This window comes from Topomyia yanbarensis, chromosome 3, assembly GCF_030247195.1.
Source record: "Topomyia yanbarensis strain Yona2022 chromosome 3, ASM3024719v1, whole genome shotgun sequence".
In the NCBI taxonomy this organism is placed as follows: domain Eukaryota; kingdom Metazoa; phylum Arthropoda; class Insecta; order Diptera; family Culicidae; genus Topomyia; species Topomyia yanbarensis.
This window is the reverse complement of record NC_080672.1, coordinates 255,257,744-255,281,292: the sequence shown is the minus strand read 5'-3', so window position 1 is coordinate 255,281,292 and position 23,549 is coordinate 255,257,744. Positions and strand designations below refer to the sequence as shown.

Genomic DNA, 23,549 nt, shown 5'->3' with positions numbered 1-23,549 from the left:
CTTGTGTACTCCCCAGTCCCCTTTTAGATAGTTTTGTATAAGACAAAGAATCATTACGTCCTTGTGAATGTTAACGACTCAACTTCCTTAATATTTTGATAGACCCAAATATGAATCATACTACAGTCGTTTCTGTGGGAAGAAACATTTACAACATTTAGAATTTACACCTAAAAACTTATGTGTTGCTTTTGCTTGAGGCGAAAGCTAACTCAGTTCTTGAAATCGTCTTAGGTTCCATCCTGAAGTATATTTCAGTTTTCCTAACGTCACCACTGTTTTGCGTGAACCTAACTCAATTTCATCAAAAACGTTTGTTTGTTTTCGTTCCTAGATTCTCAAACGAAAACGTCAGTAGAAACAATTCCGAGACATCAGGGAATCTTTGGATATGCATTTTTTTTAATTCTCACTCTCAAAGGCTAAGAAATTGGATTTTAAAATATGTAAAACTTCTAAACCGTTGAACCATTTAAAATGAGATAACAGCAGACGCTTTAAATGATGCACTCAAACGCGTAAGATTAATTTTTAATTCGGCGGTATAAACCTGCGTTGAAGATGTACTCCTTATGTTATACTAAACTATCTGAAAAGGGTACACAAGCCCCCCTCCTCTCCTTTTCGTTTTCTGACTACGTCTATGTTATTCAACAAATTATTCTGAACATTTGATTCAAAGGTACCAAGTCTCTACGATGACTATATTCTCTTTTATTTAAGTTTAAAGTATCGGTGTTGGTGGTGTACTGACAGTGTTGGAAGAAATAATGAATTTCTGCATTTCGATTGAACCATAAGTTTTAAAAGGCGAGGCGAATGACCATAAGGTTAAAACCTCTATAACAAAAAAGGTTAAAATACAGAAATCAGCACAATTGTGAACATTATTTGAGCGAATTTGTATACAATTTCACAATAGCTAGTAATTTGACTGTCTCACGAAAGAAAATACCGCAAAACGGGGGAATATTGATCAATTTTCAAAAGTTTTTCGTCAAACTTTCATGAAATCAAGTAGATATAATTGTTTGTATTTTCGAAACAAGAACTGATACCCATATATTCAAAAAGTTTCAATTGTTGGGTGAATTAGTTTCTTTTATTTAAAAAAATAACTAATTTTATTTTAAATTTTCAATTGTTTTTGTCGGAGTTATTTTGATCAGCAAAATGATTGGATCGAAAACTGCAATAACGTTCGAAAAGTTGTGTATACAATTTACACAATTTCTACAAAATTTACACAAAGAGGGATTCCACGAGAAACCGGCCGACCGTAAAATATGACTTTCGTCGATTCTAACGAAACTTTGCAATTGTGTTCGTTTTATGAATCTCCATGATTTTCTCTGCCAATTGCAATATTTTGATACAAGAGCAATTTTTCAAAAGGGCGTAGACGTTTCTACGTGGATTATATTCAATAATGTTTTGTTCGATTACTGTATTTTATACAGCAAAACTATCTGAGGACGAGTTACAGGGAATGAATACTTCTGTACGAAAAAATATACTCAAAAAAATGGTGTCATTTTTCACTAAATTAAAAATTTGTATTAAAAATTCAAATTGCGACAAACTTATTTTTTTAATTTTTTATATTTTGTCAACGAAAGCCTAAAGAGAAAAGAAATATCTTGAATGTGATTGCATGATGGAGAACTTATCGGTAAAAAGTTTTTCTAACAATTGCGTTATACATGTTATTAATACTATGTTCACGCTACAGAGCTAAAACACGTTACAAGAAAAATGTCACCAGTACAACATTAAAACTCTTAGTGTGAACGTAGTATGAATTTCATACTAATTGACATACAAAACTGAAATTTTGTTGGGATAATTGTCGATATATTTGGAATTTTGCTTCAACAAAAACAATTAATTAGTGTAATGTTTCTCATGTTAGAGAGGTAAAAGAAGTTTGTTCATTGTATTTGGATTATGGAGAAGCTTCCAATAAAAAAAGTTTTCCTAACAACAACTTTTGACGTATCTTTAAAAATCGAACTATTTGCAGTCAAAAATACAGTTTTCTTTTTGAAGATGATTTCAAACGCCATTTTAAATCAAAATCCTCTTAACAAACATTTTCTGAAATGTAGTAGTTCTCGAGATATTCTAAATTTTATATTAACAACATAATTATTTTGTTTTATTACGACCTTTTCAGAAGTTATTCACGTGTCTCCATGAACAACAATAGGCCCATATAATTTCTCGCAAAATTTGTCTTTGATATGAAGGCGATATAATAAACCAATTGAAAGTCTGATGATGTTATTTCATTGGTAAATTACTTCTGAAAAGATCGCAATAAAACAAAATAATTGCGTTGATAAAATAAAATATCTTGCGAACCCAAACATTTCAGAAAATGTTTGTTATGAGCATTTTGATTTAAAGTAGTGTTTAGAATATTCAAAAAAATTTGTATTTTTGACTACAAATTACAAAAATATGTCTAAAGTGGCTGTTAGGAAAACTTTTTTATCGAAAGTTTGTCCATGCTAGAAATACACCGAAAAAGTTTCTTTTACGTCTCTAAAACGATAAAAAATGGATTGTTGACATTTTATGATGGGGTAATGCGAATAACTTTTAAAAAGGGCATACTTAAACGAAATAATCGTTTTTTTTTCGAACAAGATTCCAAATATCTCGACAAATATCGCATTTTGGAAGAATTTTGTTTAATGCATTTTGATTTAAAATGGTACTTAGAATTAAGTTCTGTATTAAAATTACAGTTTTGTACGTCAATTAGCATGAAATTTAAAAACATGTATAAATTATTGCCTGAAAAACTTTTTACCGATAAGTTCTCCATCATGCAATCACATTCAAAATGTTTAAAAAATGGGTTTTTGCAATTTATACTTTTAACACAAATTTTTGTTTCTGTGGAAAATGACAACATTTTCTTCAGTGTATTTTTTTTTTCAAACGGTGGCATTCCCTGTTTCTCGTTCTCAGATAGTTTTGCTATATAAAATACAGCAATCGAACGAAACAAAATTTGAAATTAATGCACGTAGAAACGTCTACGCCCTTTTAAAAAAATCTTCTTGAATCAACATAATCTTATTGACTATGGAAAATGTTTAGTGTTTCATGCCGGTGAAACGTGTGAAGTTAATCGGAATCTAAAATGGTCGGTCACGATTTCAAATATTTTCGGATGGATCTTCGTGGAATTCATCCAAAACAAAAATACCCGATTTTATTAGCATTACTTGATAAAAAAGGTAGTGGGAAATTAGGGATTTTTCAAACTGATCGCAAATATGCAAGAAAGCTGTGTTATTTTCAATTTTAAATTTAATAAAAACCATTAAAAGAGAAAATGGTCATAAGACACTAAATGATGGTGAATTCATAAATTTACTGAAACAAGCCTCATACAATCAAAATCGGTCCGTTTTACGGTGCTGTAATAATGCTCAACAAGAAAATTATTACCAAAAATTAATTGACTAACTCTACATTGTATGCGAGGTGCAGGAAATTGACCTATTTTATTGCAGGTGATTGTTTTATCAAGGTACAAATGCAATGTTGCACTATACATTGTCGCGACGTGATAATTTGGACTCGCGAAGGCGATAGCGGAAATATTCCTTGGCATATAAAAGTCCCCCAGCGGAGTCCCTAAATCAGTTCGCATCATCTCTTGGAAGAAAACTGTTGCATCCAAGTATGAAGTTGATCGTAGCAGCGGTCGCTGTCTGCCTGGCCATCGTGGTCAGCGGATCATCGATCAAAGGTGACGATAGACGCGATGATGGACGTGATGATAAACGTGTTGGTGAGTTCTAAGTTATACATTTTTTTGGAAACGATTTAAAAAAAGTAACCTTCATTGATCTTTTGCAGCTGACAAAGAAATTCTGAAGAAACAGAAATTCTTCTTTGAAATTATGCGAAATATTCACATGCCGCTGAAATACGAAGAATACTTGCCGTACACCAAAACCTGTGTCGAGGACAAAACCAAATATGATGTAAGTGAGAAAACTCTTCAATAACTGATTCAAACTAATTTTTGCAAATCAAATCGTTATATCGAAAATTCCGGAATCATTTCGAAATACTTATTCCTAAAAAACATGCTCGGGGTATTCTAACACTTTCAAAATCACATAGAATGCTAAATATAGATGATTCACGTTCTTCTCACTAATAGGACTACAACGTCGTTGAGGAATTCATCGATATGTACAAGAAGGATCTGTTCCTTGACAAAGGCGAGGTGTTCACCTTCTACAACAAGTATATGCTGAAACAGACCTATAAGCTGTTCAAATTCCTGTACACTTCGAGAGACTGGGACACTTACTACAAGAATGTTATCTTTGCTCGTGAACATATTAATGAAGGCATGTTTATCCACGCCATTACGTTGACTGTCCTGCACCGTAAAGATCTCCGTGGAATTGTGCTTCCACCTATTCATGAAATCTACCCGTACCACTTCTTCAACAACGATTTGATCAAGTCAGTAACTTACCGTAAGATGTTTGATCCTACGTTTGGATTCTATGGCGAAGGAAAATACAACGTCGTTTATTCGAACTTTACCATGACCTATCCTTTGGAGGATAAGGACAAAGACAAGGAAAAGGACAAAGATCGTCATTTCCATGACTATAGAGATCTGGACTACTACCATGAAGATGTTGGCCTAAACTCATTCTACTACTACTTCAAGATGGATTATCCTTTCTTCCTTGACAATGACAAGTTCGACTTCAAGAAGGAACGCAGAGGAGAGCTATATCTTTACATTCACCATCAGCTGTTGGCCCGGTACAATCTGGAAAGGTTCTCACATGACAAACGTCGCATTATGGGCTTGACCTGGCGATTCCCATTGAAGGATGGTTATTTCTCGTTACTAAGCTACGCGAACGGCATTCATTTCAAGAGCAGAGACGACAATTACATGATCAGAGATGTCGACTACTATAAAGTTGACTGGATTAAGGACTGGGAAATGAGAATGCGCAAAGTAATTGACGACGGTTACTACCTGAAGGATGATGGAACAAAGATCGACTTGCGCAGATGGGACAGCATTGACTTCCTTGGAAAAATGTTGAACTGCATGGACGTGGACAAAGATGACAAAAAGGATGACAAGAGAGTCGACACTAAGTGCAAATTTGGATTCGTTGAAATGTTGTCCCGAACTGTTCTCAGTGGAATGGATTTCATGACAAAGAAGACGTGGCCAACGGTATTGATGCATTTCGAGACTTCTCTACGTGATCCAATGTTCTACAAAATGTGGGATCGGCTGTTGGACGTCTATCGTCTCTTCAAGAGCTACCTTCCTTATTATAAGTTCGAAGAACTTGACTTCAAGGGAGTCGCCATCAAGGATGTGGTTGTCGACAAATTGATGACCTATTTCGAATACTTTGATTCAGATGTTTCCAATGTTGTACCGATGACTAACGTCCGTAAATACTTCGACTTCACTGTAAAGGGCCGCACCAAGCGTTTGAACCACAAAACCTTCACCTACACTTTGGATGTTCTGTCTGAAACTACTGGCAAAGGTGTATTACGTGTCTTCATAGGACCAAAATTCGACAAACTTATAGATTTGGACCGTTATAAGGACGATTTTGTAGAAATCGATCATCACGTGGTTGATCTTGTTGCGGGTAAGAATACCATCGTTCGCAACTCTAGGGATTTCTTCTGGAGCGTTAAAGATCGCACAACATACGTTGAACTATACAAGAAAATTATGTCGGCCTTCGATGGAAGTGAAGAATTCTTACTAGACATGTCCGAGGCACACTGTGGATTCCCAGACCGTCTAATCCTACCGAAGGGCAAGATCGATGGAATTAAGAGGCAACTCTACTTCATTATCACACGACACACAGGCGACGATTCCGTGCGAGATACCGATTTTGACAAACGATTTGTGTGCGATGGACGCAGATACAAAGACAAATTGCCAATGGGCTTCCCCTTCGATCGTGAAATCAAGCACACCTACTGGTACACTAAGAATATGCTGTTCAAGGATGTAATTATCTACCACAAGGACGATGTGAAGAAAACCTACTAAGGAACGAGATTTCTGATTCTATGGTTTTGGCGTGACACTGCTTTACTACAATTTACTTTCCACTGGTTTAAATAAATGTTTTTGTAATCAAATAATCAGTAACACGTGATCGATATCTTCGAAAGGCCCCATCAAACGTTTTTCAACTGTACTATACTTTTCAGAGTTTGGAGCTGTATAATATAATATCTTTTTGTAAGGAGAACCATAACCATAACCATTTGATGATATAGGATACAAAACATATAATTAAAGAAATCCACCAGCAAATATGGCCTAAGTTAAGCCAAAGGTGATTAGCAGCCATTTTGACATACAACCCGAGCAGAAGAAAATATCTGTGGAATACTCAAATCATGTATTCCATACTGTCAATTGAATACCACATTATGGTATTAATAAGCTCTGAATAAGAGGTAAAATACCAAAAATAATTACGCAAACATGTTCTACGAATAACCAGTTGATAATGAAACAAGTTATTATAATACCTGCATAATAACAAAACATTTTTCAACCTTACAATAACAAAATTCACTGTTTTCAATAAGGTATTGATTTGGTATTTGTAAAAATCACTGGAATACATAAATAATACTAAAATAGAGTATTATAACTCATTGAGGTATTAAGCAAATATTGAAGAGTGTTTCGTCTAATAATCAAATAACACCAACTTTTGGTATGATACCAGAAAATAGTGTGCTTAGTTTATTGGTTAGTTATTTTCTCCTGGTAGGGGAAAGGCGCTATCTCACCTATTGCACCATTCGACAAAAAAGCTGATTTACGGAAAGTATAAAGAAAATTAGCCCCTTCTGTTTTTGGCTGTCCGGCCATCTATGGAAGCTGTCCTTCAATATCAGCTTCCTTCTCTGAACAGCCTAGATAAGCCGTGTAGTGTCGATAGTGGTTTTTTTCAATTTGTTTATTTGATAAGGCACGTATGCGTTAGCTTAAAGGTGCCATTTTTTCATTGTTTTACATTTTGAATTTCTTAAAACTAGGGGGTTACACATTTCAATATTATTTTGTTTTAAATAATGAAACTAAAAAAAAACTTTACAGCTAACTTATACATATAAAAGAGGGTATAATAGGGTTAATGTGCTAGTAATGGACCCCGCAGTAGACGGTGCTAACAATTTCAAAGAATTTGGATAAATTCAGTTGTACTTTTAATGTAAAATTCTATCAATTGATGATACTAAGTCTTTCAAACAATATAATGCAAATTTGAAGCATTTCAACTTGATTTCTTTAGTAAAATTCGATATTTCGAACTAGTATCCATATCCCTATAATGGACCCGTTTTCCTATTATGGACCCGGGACGAATATGCGCATTATGGACCCGGGCCCATTACACGCATATCCAACAATTAATACAAAAAATTGTATTTTTTCAGTTTTCTGGTAATATTTAGCACAACATTATAAGAAAAATATAAAATATGAAAAATAACAAAATTTTGTTATTTTTTCCTTTCATTAAATATTTCAATGGCACTCGAAACCTTTGACTAATGAATTAATTTTTTTATTGATCTGATGCTGATTTCAAAGGCGAACATGACTTTTATAACAAGTGATGTGATTTGTATGACGCTTATGAGTAAGGTGATGAGGGCTGTATTATAGAAAGTCTTACACAAGTTTGCCAAAATTGTAATTGGCAATTGTCTGAATGGATTGGTGGTCGAATTATGACAATCCATCAACAATACAGTCGAGTAAAGCATTTGTAATATTAACAAGGCGGCTCTAAACATGTTCAGTGTCCAAAGAGAACAAATATATTGTCATTTCATTATATTTTAAGATACCAAATACACATTAAAAACGACACAACTTCTTGCATCATTTTGATTAGTTCATACAATTGCTTGTACATTCATGTATAGCTATATCTGAAGCGTTTTGAAGAAACCGTAAGTATTTTTAGCTGACAGGGCCCATGATTTACATGATTTAATTTCTACTATTTTCCTGGGAAAGTTCGATAAAAGTACTTTGTATCTTTAGTTTTGTTTTACTTTGGGACGTAGCAATAATGTACATGAAATTGCCTGGATATATGCAATATTACAAGATAGCGAACTATATTATCTTACTCTAAAAATGGAATTAATTACAGCTCGTTGATTCCAAGAAAGTTATTCGAAACAGTAATCAATGCTACATTTTACGGTATTTATTTTAATATTTCGTATAATCAAATTTTAGTAAAGCTTCTTGAACGTTTAGCACCACCTTTTTTTTCTAAATCAATAGATTTATTCTATTATTTTTCAATAGAAGGATATTAGTGAATAAATTTCAATCATTCTGCAACCCTGCGCACGACGAACTTGCTAAAGTATTACTCCAGAATTTAATTTTTCGTGGTTATTAAGTAATCTTTTCGGGCTATCCATGTCACTATTTTATTTTCTTCTATGGTTGGAAGCGTGGACCTTTTCTTGTTCCTCCAGGCCAGCATTTCCATATACTCCGCAATACTTCACAGCAGAGCGTGATACATCAAATTGCCTGCACGCTTTTTTTTGACAGAACATGGTTCTAGTCGCTCGAATGAACTTTTGCATGGCAGCCTTCATGTATTTGTACCTACTGTTATTAGTTTTGTCTATTGATTGGTGTAGGAACCACAAATTTTGTTGATCCAATACTGAGAAGCTGCAAAATTTCCAATATGATGGTTTCAATCAATCTTATACTGAATCCTCAATATGTTGATAACTCTTTTTAATTCTATTAGTTGCTATTACAAGTTTCTAGTTATATTAATGTGTCAGGGGTTCATAATGCACAGATACCTAGTTTCACTTGTTCCCATAATGGACCCCCAGAATTTCAATATAAATTTTAAATTATCTTAGTTTATTAGATCTACATCGCAAAAGATTGTCTTAGTGTTAGGTATTAACCAGTAAAACAAAATCTTTTTCATACGTAGTCTATTTACATCAGAGCGAATCAGTCTTTTTATAATAGTAAAACAATTACTTACAAACCCTGTGTCATGCTGCACTATATTGAAATTGAGTGCAAATATCAATTTTGTATTGAATTATGGTGAAAAAACACATTCTAATTTCTGTCTAAGTCTTAAAGCTGTCCTGTAACCAACAGTATACGTTTAAAACAGTTCTTAATGAGGAATAATTGACAAAAAAGCGTCCGGGGGACCATTATACGCAAAGGGTCCATTATAGGCATACAAACCCTATAATATTCGTAAGATTTGGGGGACGGGTCATTTTGCGTGTTCTTTGTATAGTAATTCACTTTATGATTTTTAGAAGGGAGATTGTAGGAGAAATTAATTATTAACTAAGCGGAACATTTTACAAGTTTATTAACTAGAAATAACTAGAAAGAGTGGTTCAAGATTAAGGGGAATTAATTAGGGCTATTAGGGTATTTCTTAACGAGATTAAATATTGATCAACTAAAACTAAGCACATAAGTTTTGGGAATATATTCAAGAGGAGAAGGGGGTGAAGTCATACATCTGTGTATCAGAGACATGGGAGGGAGAGCGGACAAGGCTGAAGGGGGGGGGGGGGGGGGGGGGTGAGATATAAACTTTCAGTTTCCGGCATCAGGAATTAACGGCCAGGATTACAGATTCAAAAGGATTGATCAACTAACACTAGAAGATAGGGTATCGATAGTGGTTGTTTCAACCGGCTAAGAGTTACACTGTTCCGGTGGTAAAAAAAAACCCCAAACAGGGAACCCCAATTCCATAGTGTCATGCGACCCGTGCTATGGTTAAAATTGTTGAGGGGGTTTAAAATATTCTCAAAGGCGAACGGGGCCTGGGAAGTACCGGCCCTTCCTGCATTCCTATGTCAGTGTTGCAGTGGACTGTTCGCTCAACACACCAAACTTTATTCGCAGAGGTTTGGTATGATTTTACTGGGTTCTCAACAGTTGGGGGTTTGCTAAGGTTTTCAGCTGATGGAAGTTCGCTGAAGTTTTGCTGGGTTTAAAAACAGAATTCTGTCTTCAAATTTCGGTGTGTACGGACGAACCTGTCGTGTTGGCTGTTATCCACTAGGAGGATGATACGTCTGTTATCTTTCTCTGAAAAAACAGCATATAGGCCGTGTGGCATCCGGCGGGTTGAAGTATCTCAGCCAAGAATGGATCCACTGGGTTCTTGCATCAAGGTCATAAGAGGCGACTGAAAGCAGGAATCCCTAAATCAAGATGTATCTCCGTGTCTAGGTCTGAATGGCTGGCGGGGATAAAATATGCCAGTCGCGAACGGAGGATCATGGGCTTTGCCTTTACTGTGTGAAGCGAATCTCTAACACAGTGGACGTTTTGTTTCTTCGCAAATCGTGGGACTCAAATGATGAGGCACAAAACTAAAAAAAAATATCCAGGCGAATCTGCATCATGCGAAAGAAGCAACTGGAATCCTTTGTCGCAGATTCACAAAAGAAAATATAGACGTGGCTTTAATCCAAGAACCAACTTTGAGACACAATATTCTAGGAATATCTACACAAATGCGATAGGTAACATTTGACGACTCGGTGAATAAGCCACGTACGGCTATTCTGGTAAGTGTAAATGTTAACTATACACCAATAATCGAATTTATAAAAAGAGACATAGTGGCAATACAGTTAAACATACCAACAACGAGAAGGAGGACTGATATTATAGTTGCTTCTGCTTACTTACCAGGGGAATCAGATGAAGCCGCTCCACAGGAAGTAACTGAGTTTGTTGGCTACTGTAGGAAAAGAAATAAGTAGTTCATTATTGGTTGCGAAATTTTATGGGGTCCCCCCTCTGAAAACAAAATTTTGAGTTCCGGCTTATATGGGAATTTCATATGTGACCGGACGGTTTAGGCTATATTTAAGCGATCCGCGCGAAATTTTATAGACATCTGTAGGGATATTATAGCTATCATCTGGGACTAAGTTTCTGAAAATCGGCCCAACCATTTCCGGGAAACTGATGTGAGTTCGTTAATTTTGAAAGATGGCCGCTTTTCCCGGGCACTTCCGGAACCGTCTATGGTGGTCAATGTAGTCAACGAAAGTTTGGTTGGCCGTCGGTAAACTAGAACAGCAAATTTAAGTTGTTTGAGAGACATTTTAGCTAAATTTTTACCTTTTTTGCTTTCATCGGAGTATCGGTTTGAATCGCAATTTGCTATGTGATCGCACGCCACAACCCGTAACTCCAGAACCGGAAGTCGGATCGGGATGAAACTTATTAGCCATTTACGGGGACGCAATACCTTTCATTTGAGACTAAGTTTGGTTGAATCGGTCTAGCCATCTCCGAGAAACCGATGTGACTGTTATTCTGAATTTAGATACTTCCGCCGGGGCTTCCGGAACCGATGATGGTGGCCAATGTGGCCAAAGAGACTTTGAATGGATGTTAGTGACCTAATACTACAAATCGAAGCAGTTGTGGTCATATTTTGGAAAATTTTTCACCTTTATACATTCATTGCAGAATTTATTAAAATCGACATTTTCTGCGTGATTGTGCTCACCATCCTGTAATTCCGGAACCGGAAGTCGGATCCATTAGAAATTCAATGGCAACCTATGGGAACGATGCACTTTTCATTTGAGTCTAAGTTTGTCAAAATCGGTTCAGCCATCTCAGAGAAAAATGAGTGACACTTTTAGTCACATACACACAGACGCACATACACACTAGACTGCCCAGAAAAATAATGAATTTTTGAAAACTCAATCGGCCCACCCCTGAGTCGATTCCTAGTCCCACCAGGAGTACTTGCTCCAAATTTGAAGCAAATCGGACAAGTCTAGCTACCGGACCAACGTGCTTGAAGTTTTTTTTGACATTTTTTTTGGATTTTTTGACAATTTACATGGAGAAAACCCTCTTGCTCACATTTTCGCCGCTAAGTGGCGCTGTATACATCAGATTATCACCAAAAGTGAAACTTAAGAAGATAATTTTATTATCTACAACTTTGTTGAAGACTGCAAAGCGATCCGACTCCAATAGGAAAAGTTATTAAACTTTTAACGAAGTGATGACTGAGTCAGTTTTGCATGGGGCCTACCCGACCACGAAGAAATAACACAATTATAACTCATGCTGATATTTTGTTACGAAAAATTTCCTATCAAATTTTGTTATAAAGCAGAAACCGTTAGGTGTTAAAATAACAAAAATTCTAACAAAAAATTCTCTACGAATATCACATTTATAACAAACGTTGATAGCAATATAACACGATCATAACAACATGAGATAGCATAATGGACTCCAACATAGCTTGTATTACTTATTGTATAATATCAACGATTTTAGCGTGCACGTCTAAAAATAGAATACGAGAAAATTAAAGCATACATTAAGGCGCTTTTTGCTTTGGGAGCAAAAAAGCTTCATGCATCAAAAGCTTTTATAGCATTGCCAAATGATTGCATACCTGCTGGCTGATTGTTATTGTGAATATATTATACGCAGATTATTATTTGTGGATATTGTCGCTTTGAACCTGGGTATTCTGAGTTTGATGGGAAAGTCTCCTACATGAACCAACGACGTTGTTTTCGACTGATGTTTAATGTTAGCGTAATATTCCATGCTTCCGTCAAGGGCAAAACGATTATAGATGCAGAAGACGTTTCCAGAACGCACACATTGAACTTTGCCCAAGCCTAAGTGCTCTTTGTTTTCCTGTTGTCATACGCTTTGTTTTTATTCAGTTTTCCTCACCAATACAGCTGTCTATATGACGATGACTGAATAGCTTTATCTTTTCAGATTAGGAAAGAGGGGCTATTTTTAGATTCTAAATAGTGCGCTTTGGCGCTTCTCTTGTACGTTAACGTGTTTTACGTGGTTTTTAGAAATAATGTCGATGCGACATATTTTACGTACATTATTTTACGGAGAATACGACAAATCTTATTTAGGATTCCGCATAGATTCAAAGCAACAAATGTGTTTTGAAGTTTCAAAATAAGTCTCTTTTGGGGATTTGTTATTGGCATTTTTGATATAGGAAAGACTAAACAAATCAGTACAACTATCTCGCACCTAATAAATTGCTAGAAATGCAAATCTTTCACAGAAGTTATATCTATCAACTGTGAATATAACAGATTTATGAGAAAATTCGAGAAATTGTTGATGTTTCTTCGATGGGACGGATTCTTGAATATTTCATGTTTTTTTCTGTTACACTTTTTTTTCCAAATTTGATTAAATTTTAAGGGGGAAATTAACAATATTTTTGCATTAAAGTTTTTAAATATTTCAAGGATTATCAAATCACTTGTCAATTCAACCAAATATACTCAAGTAAACTCAAACACTTTTTATGCGGAGGATAAAATAAAAAAGTCGCGATAGTTTAGAAATTCAAAAAAACGCACAAACTAGAAACCCACACACTGGATATGGTTCCAGTGTTCATAAAAACCTGCATAAATTGGAGAAATCGCACTGAAAGTCTCATCAAGATCCTCAAAATACACTACGAAAATTTTGGAGATCAGTATAATATATCAGATAGTTTTTTGTGACCTGAAAATTCGTTTTCGCAATATGCAGCATAGATTAGAGGAAAATTAATTATATACTCATTAGACAAAGCCATAAAAACTAGTTTTAAAATGCTTTTTGATTTCAATTCACGTTTCTTTATTTCATCTGGACTGCTTGTTACTTCCTGCATATTCTTCGAAATAAGTTTTATAGGAAAATTTTAATCTTTTGAAAAGTTCTTTGATAACTTCACGATTCCTTTTTATGATAATGGCTTTAACATTTAAATCATACGCCTCCTACTCGAAGTTATGTGTCAGACGAGTGTCTCAGAAAATTGGCAATGTCATCTTCTAATCCAACTGCAACCAAGTAAGTCAATCAAACACCTCACTGACAAGTTCTCCGACCAATTGCATCTAAATCTTGTCTATACTCAAAACGCGGAATTTTGAAAATCCAAATCAAAAAAATCAAAAACTTCGAAAATTCGCTTTAAAAAGTTGCATTACGACGCATAAAAAAAGTGTATAAGCAAATATACTGTCATTTGTGTAACCGTTAGCGTTCAAGATAATTGTGAAAGAATATATAACTTACTGTAACATCATCGTTGTATGCGTACATTAATATCATATTATTAATCCAATGGTGCTATAGAAGATATAATCTTGATATAAGCTTTCTTGCATTCCTGATCCGTATATCATAAAGATAACACAGAGAGTTATATATATCAACATGAGATATAAATTTGATAGCTTTCTGTTATGATGTTCTGATCGGGTAGCAGTGCATGATAGTGTATCAGTACTAGGTTCTAACAAACTAAACATTTTTGTAGATTAATGGTTAGATTTAGCTGAATAGTATGTTCGGAAGAATTGCAGTACATAATGCGAGTTATGTTTTGGTTAGAAAATTTTAGTTCAATCTGTGACCGCACAGATGGCGCCAACACTAACTTTTCAACGGAGAGAGATATCATGGTACTTTATTCACGATTTTAGGAACAATGTTTTTACGGTGTAATGGTGGCCCCGAATAGATGAAGATGACAAGATACAAGAGGTTTAAGTTTAGTCGGTAGGATTAACTACTTCAAACCAATCAGACACTACCTTTAGCTAATTCCATTCTTTCTCGATAATAGACATTTACCCTATTTGTTGAGCCGAGTCGATTGGTACACAATACTCGGCTTTCCAGGTCTCATAAAAAATCTTCAAAGTTTAACCTTTCTTTTATGACAAACGTAGAAAAATCAAAACCCTCCCCATGAGCATTTTCCGCGCACGGGCCTGCACTCTTCGAATACAAAGCAGTCCTGCTGCTCTCCTGAGAAATCCTATCAGAAGTCTACAGAAATCCCAAAAACACAAATTGGGATACATTCTTCTCTTAACTGCTGGGCTCAAAAGCATGTTTTGAAGAAGAGATCCAAACCGAGAAAGAATTGGAGATCTTGTCAAATGTTATAACATCTAAACTTATGGATGCTTACAATAGAAGCTGTCCAGCTAAAACGCGTACATTCAATAAGGACGCACCATGGTGGAACAAAACCTTAGAAAAGCTCAGGAAAGCTTCTAGGAAACTGTTCAACCGGGCTAAACGGACTGAAAGTGGGATGAGTATAAAAATATCTTTCAGCATATAACGTAAAAATTAGGAAATCGCGAAGAAAGAGTTGAAGGCTGATGTGCGAGCGGGTTGAACAAACTCCCGTCGTTACAAGACTACAAAAAACCCTTTCAAAAGATCATACAAACGGGTTAGGTAGTGTGAAGAAGGACGAGGGTACTGAAGTTCACGAAATAGTCAGTGCTATATTTACAGACGCAAAGGTGGAATGGGCGATCGACATCTTTGAACCGTTCAAAACGGATGGATGGAATACTGTCAAAAATGCTACAAAAAAGCAAACAGCATATCATTCCATAACTGACGAGAACCTTTAGGGCAATTCTAATACTAAACTATATACCTACAAACTGGAGACAAACAAGGGTAATTATTATTTATATGACGTTACATCAATTAATTTGATACAATCTGATCAAAATTTCTTCTCTATAACACTCGGTTCGCGGTTGCCTCTCTCCACCCACGGTGGCGTCCGATATCTTCTAGAGCTTGCTGCACCTGGCCTGGCCACCTAGCCCGCTGTGCTCCTCGTCGTTTTGTACATGCCGAATTTGAGCAGGGTTGTTGCCCGGCATCCTCCCAACGTGACCTGCCCATCGTAACCTTCCGGTTTTGGCAAACGAGGGTAATATTCATACCAAAATCGGAGAGGCGCGATACATCACTTCCAAAGTCTTTTAGACCAATCAACTTAACCTCCATATTTCTTCTTTAATGGAGAAAATGATTGACTTACAAATTAAAGCAGAGTACTCTCCACATATCGAATTTCAATTCGCATATCAAAGCAATAAATCAACAATAGATGCATTACCCATGTTGGTTGGAAAACTAGAGAATTCTATTGAAACAAAAGAAATCTCACTTGCTGCTTTGCTCGACATAGAAGGAGCTTTCGACAATGCATCTCATAGTTCAATGCGGAATACTATGAGAAAAAAACGGGTTTGATATTTACACAATAAATTGGATCAACTCAATGTTTACAAATCGTGAAATAACTCGCACGCTTGGAAACACGCCACTGACTATGAAAACAAATAAGGGATGTTGTAATACTCGTGAGGGGAAAACGTGACTATGTTATCTCAAATAGAATACAATCTGCACTGAACTTCACTTCGCAATAGTGTAAAAAGGAGGGCCTGGACATAAATCCCTCCAAAACAATCATAATCCCATTCACTCGAAAAAGAAAATTTTTCCATATCAACAGTTTTGCTCTATGGGTGTGCAGTAGAACAATTGGTAAAAATGGGGTCAGAGACCAAGTATGGTCCGCTGGTTATACTCTAAATTAATCAAACCAAGAATAACATATGCCTCGTTAGTTTGGTGGCCTAAAACAAAAGAGACATCAACTCAAAAAAGGTAAACTTCAAAGGTTTGCTTGTGGAGCGATAACCGGTGCCATGCGAAGTACTCCATCGAAAGCATTAGATACAATGTTGCATCTTCTTCCACTACATCAGGTAATACAACGTGAGGCGGAAAAAAGCGCGTCGAAAAGAAGTCGTCATAAAAAATATTATCTGGAAATTTAACAGGATATCTTGCGGTTCTGAAAGATTTTCCTATAAATAACCTCGTCATTGCAAATGAACACTGGTGGCATGCGATGCTGAACTTTGAAACTACCTATAAAATTATGGAGCCTGAACGGTCAACCTGGGAACAAAGTGGCCCTAGTCTCCGCCCAGGCTCAGTAATTTTCTTCACAGATGGGTCGAAAATGAACCATTTGACAGGATCTGGTATTACAGTAGAGAAATTCCACGAAGATCCGTCCGAAAATCTTTAAAATCGTGACCGACCATCTTAGATTTCGATGAAACATTACACATTTCACCGGCATGGAAGACTAAACATTTTCTACAGGTAATAAGATTATTTTGATTCAAGAGCAACTTTTCAAAAGGGCGTAAACCTTCCCACGTGCATGAATTTCAAATTTTATACAGCAAAACTATCTGAGAACGAGTTACAGGGAATGAATACTTCTGTCCGAAATAATTATATACTGAAAAAAATGTTGTGTCATTTTTCAACAAAATAAAAATTTCTTTAAAAAAATAAAATTGCGAAAAAAACCCATTTTTTTAAATTTTTATATTTTGTCAACAAAAACCTTAAGAGAAAGGAAACATTTTGAAGGTAATTGCATGATGAAGAAAAAATTGGTAAAAAAGTTTTTCTAACAATAACTTCAAACATGTTTTTACATTTCCTACTAATTGACATACAAAACTGTAATTTCATTACAGAATATAATTATAAGCATAATTTAAAATCAAAATGCATTTAACAAAAATCTTCCAAAATGTGATAGTTGTGATGCGATGTGATATTTGGAATTTTGCTCCATCAAAAACAATTATTTCGTGTAATTATGCTCTTTTTAAAAGTTATTCGCGTTACCCAATCATAAAAAATCTAATGTTTATCGTTTCAAAAACGTAAATGCAATTTTTTCAGTGTATTTGGATCATGGAGAAGCTTTCAATAAAAAAGTTTTCCTAAAAACAACTTTTGACATATTTTTATAATTTATACTATTTGCAGTCAAAGATACAATTTTCTTTTTGAATATGGTTTTATACGCCATTTTAAATCGAAATGCTTATAACAAAAAATTTCTGAAATGTAGTAGTTCTAGAGATATTTTAACTTTTGTTTTAACAACACAATTATTTTGTTTTATTTAGACCTTTTCATAAGTTATTCGCGTTTCTCCATCAACAATAATAGGTTTTTAAAAAGGCCCATAAACTTTCCTGCAACTTTTTCTTTGACATCAAGGCGATATTGTAAATCTTTTGAAAGTTACATGAAAGCAACCAAAATATGATTCAACTATATAGTTTAATCATCAGACCCTATGGTTAAATAATATTTTGGTTACCTTCATGTAGCTTTCAAATGGTTTACAATATCGCCTTGATGTCAAAGGAAAAGTTGTAGGAAAGTTTATGGGCCTTTTGAAAAACCTATTATTGTTGATGGAGAAACGCGAATAACTTATGAAAAGGTCGTAATAAAACAAAATAATTGTGTTGTTAAAACAAAAGTTAAAATATCTCGAGAAATACTACATTTCAGAAATTTTTTGTTATGAGCATTTCGATTTAAAAAGGCGTTTAGAATCATATTCAAAAAGAAAATTGTATTTTTGACTGCAAATAGTATGAATTATAAAAATATGTCAAAAGTTGTTCTTAAGAAAACTTTTTTATTGAAAGCTTCTCCATGCTCCAAATACACTACAAAATTTGCTTTACGTCTTCAAAACGATAAACATTAGATTTTTGACATTTTATGGTGGGGTTAACGCGAATTACTTTTGAAAAGAGCATAATGGCAGGGATTAATCGTTTATGATGAAGCAAAATTCCAAATATCTCGAAAACTATCGGATTTTGGAAGATTTTTGTTAAATACATTTTGATTTTAAATGATTCTTAGAATTATATTCTGTGATAAAATTACAATTTTGTATGTCAATTAGTATGAAATTTTAAAACATGTATGAAGTTATTGTTAGAAAAACTTTTTTACCGATAAGTTCTCCATCATGCAATCACATTCAAAATGTTTCTTTTCTCTTTGGATTTTCGTAGACAAAATAGAAAAATTTAAAAAAATGGGTTTTTTCGCAATTTAAATTTTTAACATAAATTTTTGTTTTTTTGAAAAATGACACAACATCTTTTTCAGTGTATATTTTTTTTGGATAGAAGTATTTATACCCTGTAACTCGTTCTCAGATAGTTTTGCTGTATAAAATACAGTGAACGAACAAAAAAAATTTGAAATTTATACACGTAGAAACGTTTACGCTCTTTTGAAAAATTGCTCTTTGTCAACGCAGAAACCGTCGAGCTGGCAACACTGCCTGACAAAGGCAACGCGTCTGAATCAAAGCAACGCGGCGGCAGATAAGCGTCGCGTCAATGTGTGACAGACGTCATTTGATGACAGCGGAGATACATCACCGAACTGTCAACGACTAGACCACGTTTCATTTGGCAGTTCTTTTACTCATCGAAGCTCAGTGTGAACGGCAGCAGATAGAAAGTGAAATTAAAAGCAAAAGTTTAAAAGAGAAGTACAGTAAGGTATAAGTGAAAGTAGAGTGAAAAACAGGAAAGATTTGAAAGGCGGTAAGGTATAATATAATAGAAGCATCCTAGAAAACGTGGAAGGAAACAAATTTATAATTAACATGTTTTTAGACAGTATTATTTGGAAAAGAGCCACGACTGGCAGCAAGGGCGAATAAAAGGGTACAGCCCACCAAATTGTAAAAACAGTTAAATTCAATCACGATTGTAACGCCAACTAACATAATTTTATTAACTTATAGTTGAAGCTAAATACAACTTTTACGCTACAAAACGGCCTTTTCCCTTCGCCCTACAACCTCGACAATCTTCAAAATTTGAGGTAAGATGGCCGAACAGACGCCAATTGGAGATACAACGGAGTTGGAACAAGAGGAATCCAATTGTGTGGCCTGCCAACGTCCGGATAGTGCGGACAATATGGTCCAGTGTGACCAATGCGACGGATGGCGGCACTATACATGCGCCGGGGTGGATGCGAGTGTGATGAACCGGTCATGGGTGTGCGGTGATTGCACCTCCATGCAAGAGGATGCCATTTCATTGAAGAGCGGTTCCAGTCGTGCCAGTGCAGCGTCGGCGCTTTCCGTCTGTATGAGCCAGCTGGTGGAAAGGCAGCAGCTAGAACGAAAACGTGCGGAAATAGAGCTGCAACGCCGCCATCTTGATGAGCAATAAAAACTCATCGACAAAGTGCTGGAAGGAGAAGAAAATGGCAGCCATCGCAGTGGTGTTTCAGCGCGCAGTGGTACCAATGAAGCGGCTTCACCTACTTCAAGTAAGCGTCTTTCTACTCCACTTCCCCCCGGTGCCCCACTAGCATCATCTGTTCGTCGTTCGGTACCGGCGCCGGGTACACCCAGATCGGTAGCGCCACCGATGGTAACCATTCCCCTAGCAGTGTTGAAGCCGTCTGCGTCTCAGTCACCACAGGGAACAAAATCTGAGGATGCATTGTTGGAACTCAGGAACCGAGTGGAGCAATGCGAAAGGCGAGCAAAACCGACACACAAACAGCTATCAGCACTACAAGCACAGTTGGAACTGTGCCGCAACCTACTCGAGGGATTTCAATCCAGTGCGGAAATGTGCGAACGAGTCGGACAACCGGAAGCAAGCAGTACAGTGACGGAGCAGCTACCAAAGCCAGCGGCAAGCCAGCCGCGCATGGAGAAGCAGACCGGCGTCATTCCCAAGGCGGGCCGAACGTTAGCAACTGTCCCGGAGGACGAACGAATTCGGTCTAAAAATGGTTCCGAAGCTGAAGCAGTAGGTGGAATCGACCCAATGAATCGTCGCTGGCCTGTGAGGGAACCGGTAAGCCATACTAGTTTGGCAGCGGTAAGTCAAACAATCGCAGCAACGGAAAGCAATCCAAGCTATATGGAACCCCCAGGTAAGCGTCAAGCCTTGAGTAATTATTCAATAAATGCAAACGAATACACTTCTCAATATTGCCCCACGACCAATATGTATGAAATTTCCCGTGAACAGTCGAGAAATTTCGCGCATCCGGGAAATATTAAAATGCCTCCTGAAGTTCCCCGCGAGCAGCAGCAAGTTTTTCACGCGCGCCCGGGTGTAACACAAATACTAACTCTGCCCAAGAGTCAATATAAGAATAAAACCGATGAACGAATGCGTGATTCCCCCACATACCCGGTTGAATTCAATAAATTCCCCCTGCCCCCTCGTCTGTCAGAAAATGTGTATCAAGACCAAGTGATTCCCCCTCGAGCTCCAGGAGGTCCAACGCAGCAGCAGCTAGCAGCACGGCAGTCCCTGGCTAAGGAACTTCCCCGATTCTCTGGAGACCCAGCGGATTGGCCGATCTTTATTTCAAGCTAGCGATACACAACAGAAGCCTGCGGCTTTTCGGATGGTGAGAACATGCTTCGCCTGCAACGATGTTTGTCTGGTCCTGCGCTTGAAACAGTACGTAGTCGGCTGGTGTTACCAGCAGCGGTGCCCCAAGTGATCGAGACACTTCGTATGCGATTTGGACGTCCTGAGTTGCTGATCAACGCTCTGCTACGCAAGGTGCGAGACATCCCAGCACCACGGTCCGACAGATTGGAAGGTCTCATCGATTTCGGGATGGCGGTGCAAGCGTTATGCGACCACATCGAAGCGGCGAACGAACGCGCTCATTTATCGAATCCTTCACTACTACAGGAACTCGTTGCAAAGCTTCCCGCAGATCAAAGGATGATGTGGGCAGGATATAAGCGTAGTTGTCAAGTCGTCGATTTAAAAACCTTCAGCGATTACATGACGTCGGTGGTGCAGGACGCGTCGAGCGTAGTAACCTTCGAACCTGAGTCCAGAAGGAACAACCCACGCGATCGTCCGAAGAACAAAGCGTTCGTGAACACTCACGCGATGGAAGGAGCAGTCAGTTCTGTACGGTCAATGAATGTGCCAACCGGCGCAGCGAAACAGTTTGACTGCGCACACTGCAGCAAAACTGGTCATCGAGTGCGCGAGTGTATTGCATTTAAAGCGTTGCACGTCGACGACCGCTGGAGAAGAGTCCGAGCTTTAGGTCTTTGTCAGAATTGTCTATTCAGCCATGGACGCAGGGCGTGTCGGATTCGTAGTAGTTGTGACATCGAGGGTTGTCAGTTCCGCCATCATCCACTGCTTCACTCTCTACGTGGGCCTCCAAAGGCTCCAGCATCGAATGCATTAGTGGCGGAGAATCACACCCACCGTCTTCTGACTTCGTCGACGCTGTTTCGGATAATTCCCGTGATCCTACATGGAAGCGACGTCTCGATTGATACCTTTGCATTCTTGGACGAGGGATCAGATCTGACACTAATGGAACATGATCTGGCTGTATCGTTGGGTCTGAAAGGTAGCCCTCAGCCTTTGTGTCTACGCTGGACGGGAAACACTTCCCGCATGGAAAAGGAATCGCAACGCATCACTTTCGAGATCGCAGGTGAAGGACAGCACAAACGGCACAAGATAGTGAACGCAAGAACGGTTCAATGTCTCAATCTGCCGAGTCAGAGTTTCCAGGTGGAAGAAGCAGCGACAAAACACGCGCACCTTAGGGGGATTCCGGTTAGCAGCTACCATAACGCAAAGCCTAAGATCCTCATAGGAATCGACAACCTACGACTTGCGCTACCACTTAAAGTAAGAGAGGGCGATGGTACCGGTCCTATAGCTGCGAGAACCAGATTGGGCTGGTGTGTCTACGGTCCGCGAGAAAGCGGTGACACCGAAGCTTATAATTTCCACGTAAGCAGGTGCGATTGCGACGAAGAACTTCACGATACGGTGAAGCAGTTTTTTGCCATCGAAGAAGCAGGCGTGCGCCCGTCAAACATTCCAATGTCTAAGGAAGAACAACGAGCGCTAACCATCCTGGAAACTACAACCCGACGAGTAGAGAACCGTTTCGAAACGGGTTTGTTGTGGAAAGAAGACAATGTAGAATTCCCGAACAGCTACACGATGGCGGTACGTCGTTTAAAATGTCTCGAACGCAGAATGGATCGCGATCCGCTGCTAAAAGAGAACCTCCATCGACAGATGTGCGAATACGAGGCAAAGGGTTACGCGCACAGGGCTACGAAAGCGGAGATAGATGCAGCGGACCCAAGAAGGGTATGGTACCTCCCGGTGGGAGCGGTAATAAACCCTAAGAAACCAGGAAAGGTCCGAGTTCTCAAAGGTCCGGATCAACTCTCGTCACTTCCAGCCGTGCTATTCCGCTTTCGACAGTATGGGGTGGCGGTCAGCTCGGATATTCAGGAAATGTTCCACCAAATTCGTATCCGAGAGGAAGATAAGAATTCCCAGCGCTTCTTGTGGCGCGCTTGTCCATCGGAGAAACCTACGATCTACTTGATGGATGTCGCTACCTTCGGGAGCACCTGTTCACCAGCTTCGGCACAATTCGTCAAAAATCGGAACGCAGTACAGCACGCTGAACTGTTTCCTGAGGCATCGAAAGCGATCGTCCACGATCACTACGTTGACGATTACCTGTCGAGTTTCGGATCCGCAGAAGAGGCGACAAAGGTAGCAAACGACGTGCGATACATTCACGACCAAGGAGGCTTCAAATTGCACAACTGGCGGTCAAATAGCAGCACGGTCCTCGAGCAACTGGGCTAAGTACCAGATGGAACTGAGAAGCAACTGAACCTGATCGACGG

General features: G+C 37.8%; 3 protein-coding genes across 3 annotated transcripts; all 3 read left to right on the top strand.

The window, feature by feature from the left end:
• Nucleotides 1-3,651: 3,651 nt before the first annotated feature.
• LOC131689467 (hexamerin-1.1-like) lies at nucleotides 3,652-6,186 on the top strand. The gene is made up of 3 exons (XM_058974566.1): nucleotides 3,652-3,811; nucleotides 3,880-4,007; nucleotides 4,190-6,186. The coding sequence occupies exons 1-3, from the start codon at nucleotides 3,703-3,705 to the stop codon at nucleotides 6,089-6,091; spliced, it is 2,139 nt and encodes a 712-aa protein (XP_058830549.1). The 5' UTR covers nucleotides 3,652-3,702; the 3' UTR covers nucleotides 6,092-6,186.
• A 13,515-nt stretch (nucleotides 6,187-19,701) lies between these two features.
• LOC131687874 (uncharacterized) lies at nucleotides 19,702-21,222 on the top strand. The gene is made up of 2 exons (XM_058971965.1): nucleotides 19,702-20,008; nucleotides 20,069-21,222. The coding sequence occupies exons 1-2, from the start codon at nucleotides 19,702-19,704 to the stop codon at nucleotides 21,220-21,222; spliced, it is 1,461 nt and encodes a 486-aa protein (XP_058827948.1).
• A 42-nt stretch (nucleotides 21,223-21,264) lies between these two features.
• Nucleotides 21,265-23,508, top strand: LOC131687873 (uncharacterized). Its single transcript, XM_058971963.1, has one exon. It carries the CDS (start codon nucleotides 21,265-21,267, stop codon nucleotides 23,506-23,508), a length of 2,244 nt encoding a protein of 747 aa, XP_058827946.1.
• The last annotated feature ends 41 nt before the right edge of the window (nucleotides 23,509-23,549 follow it).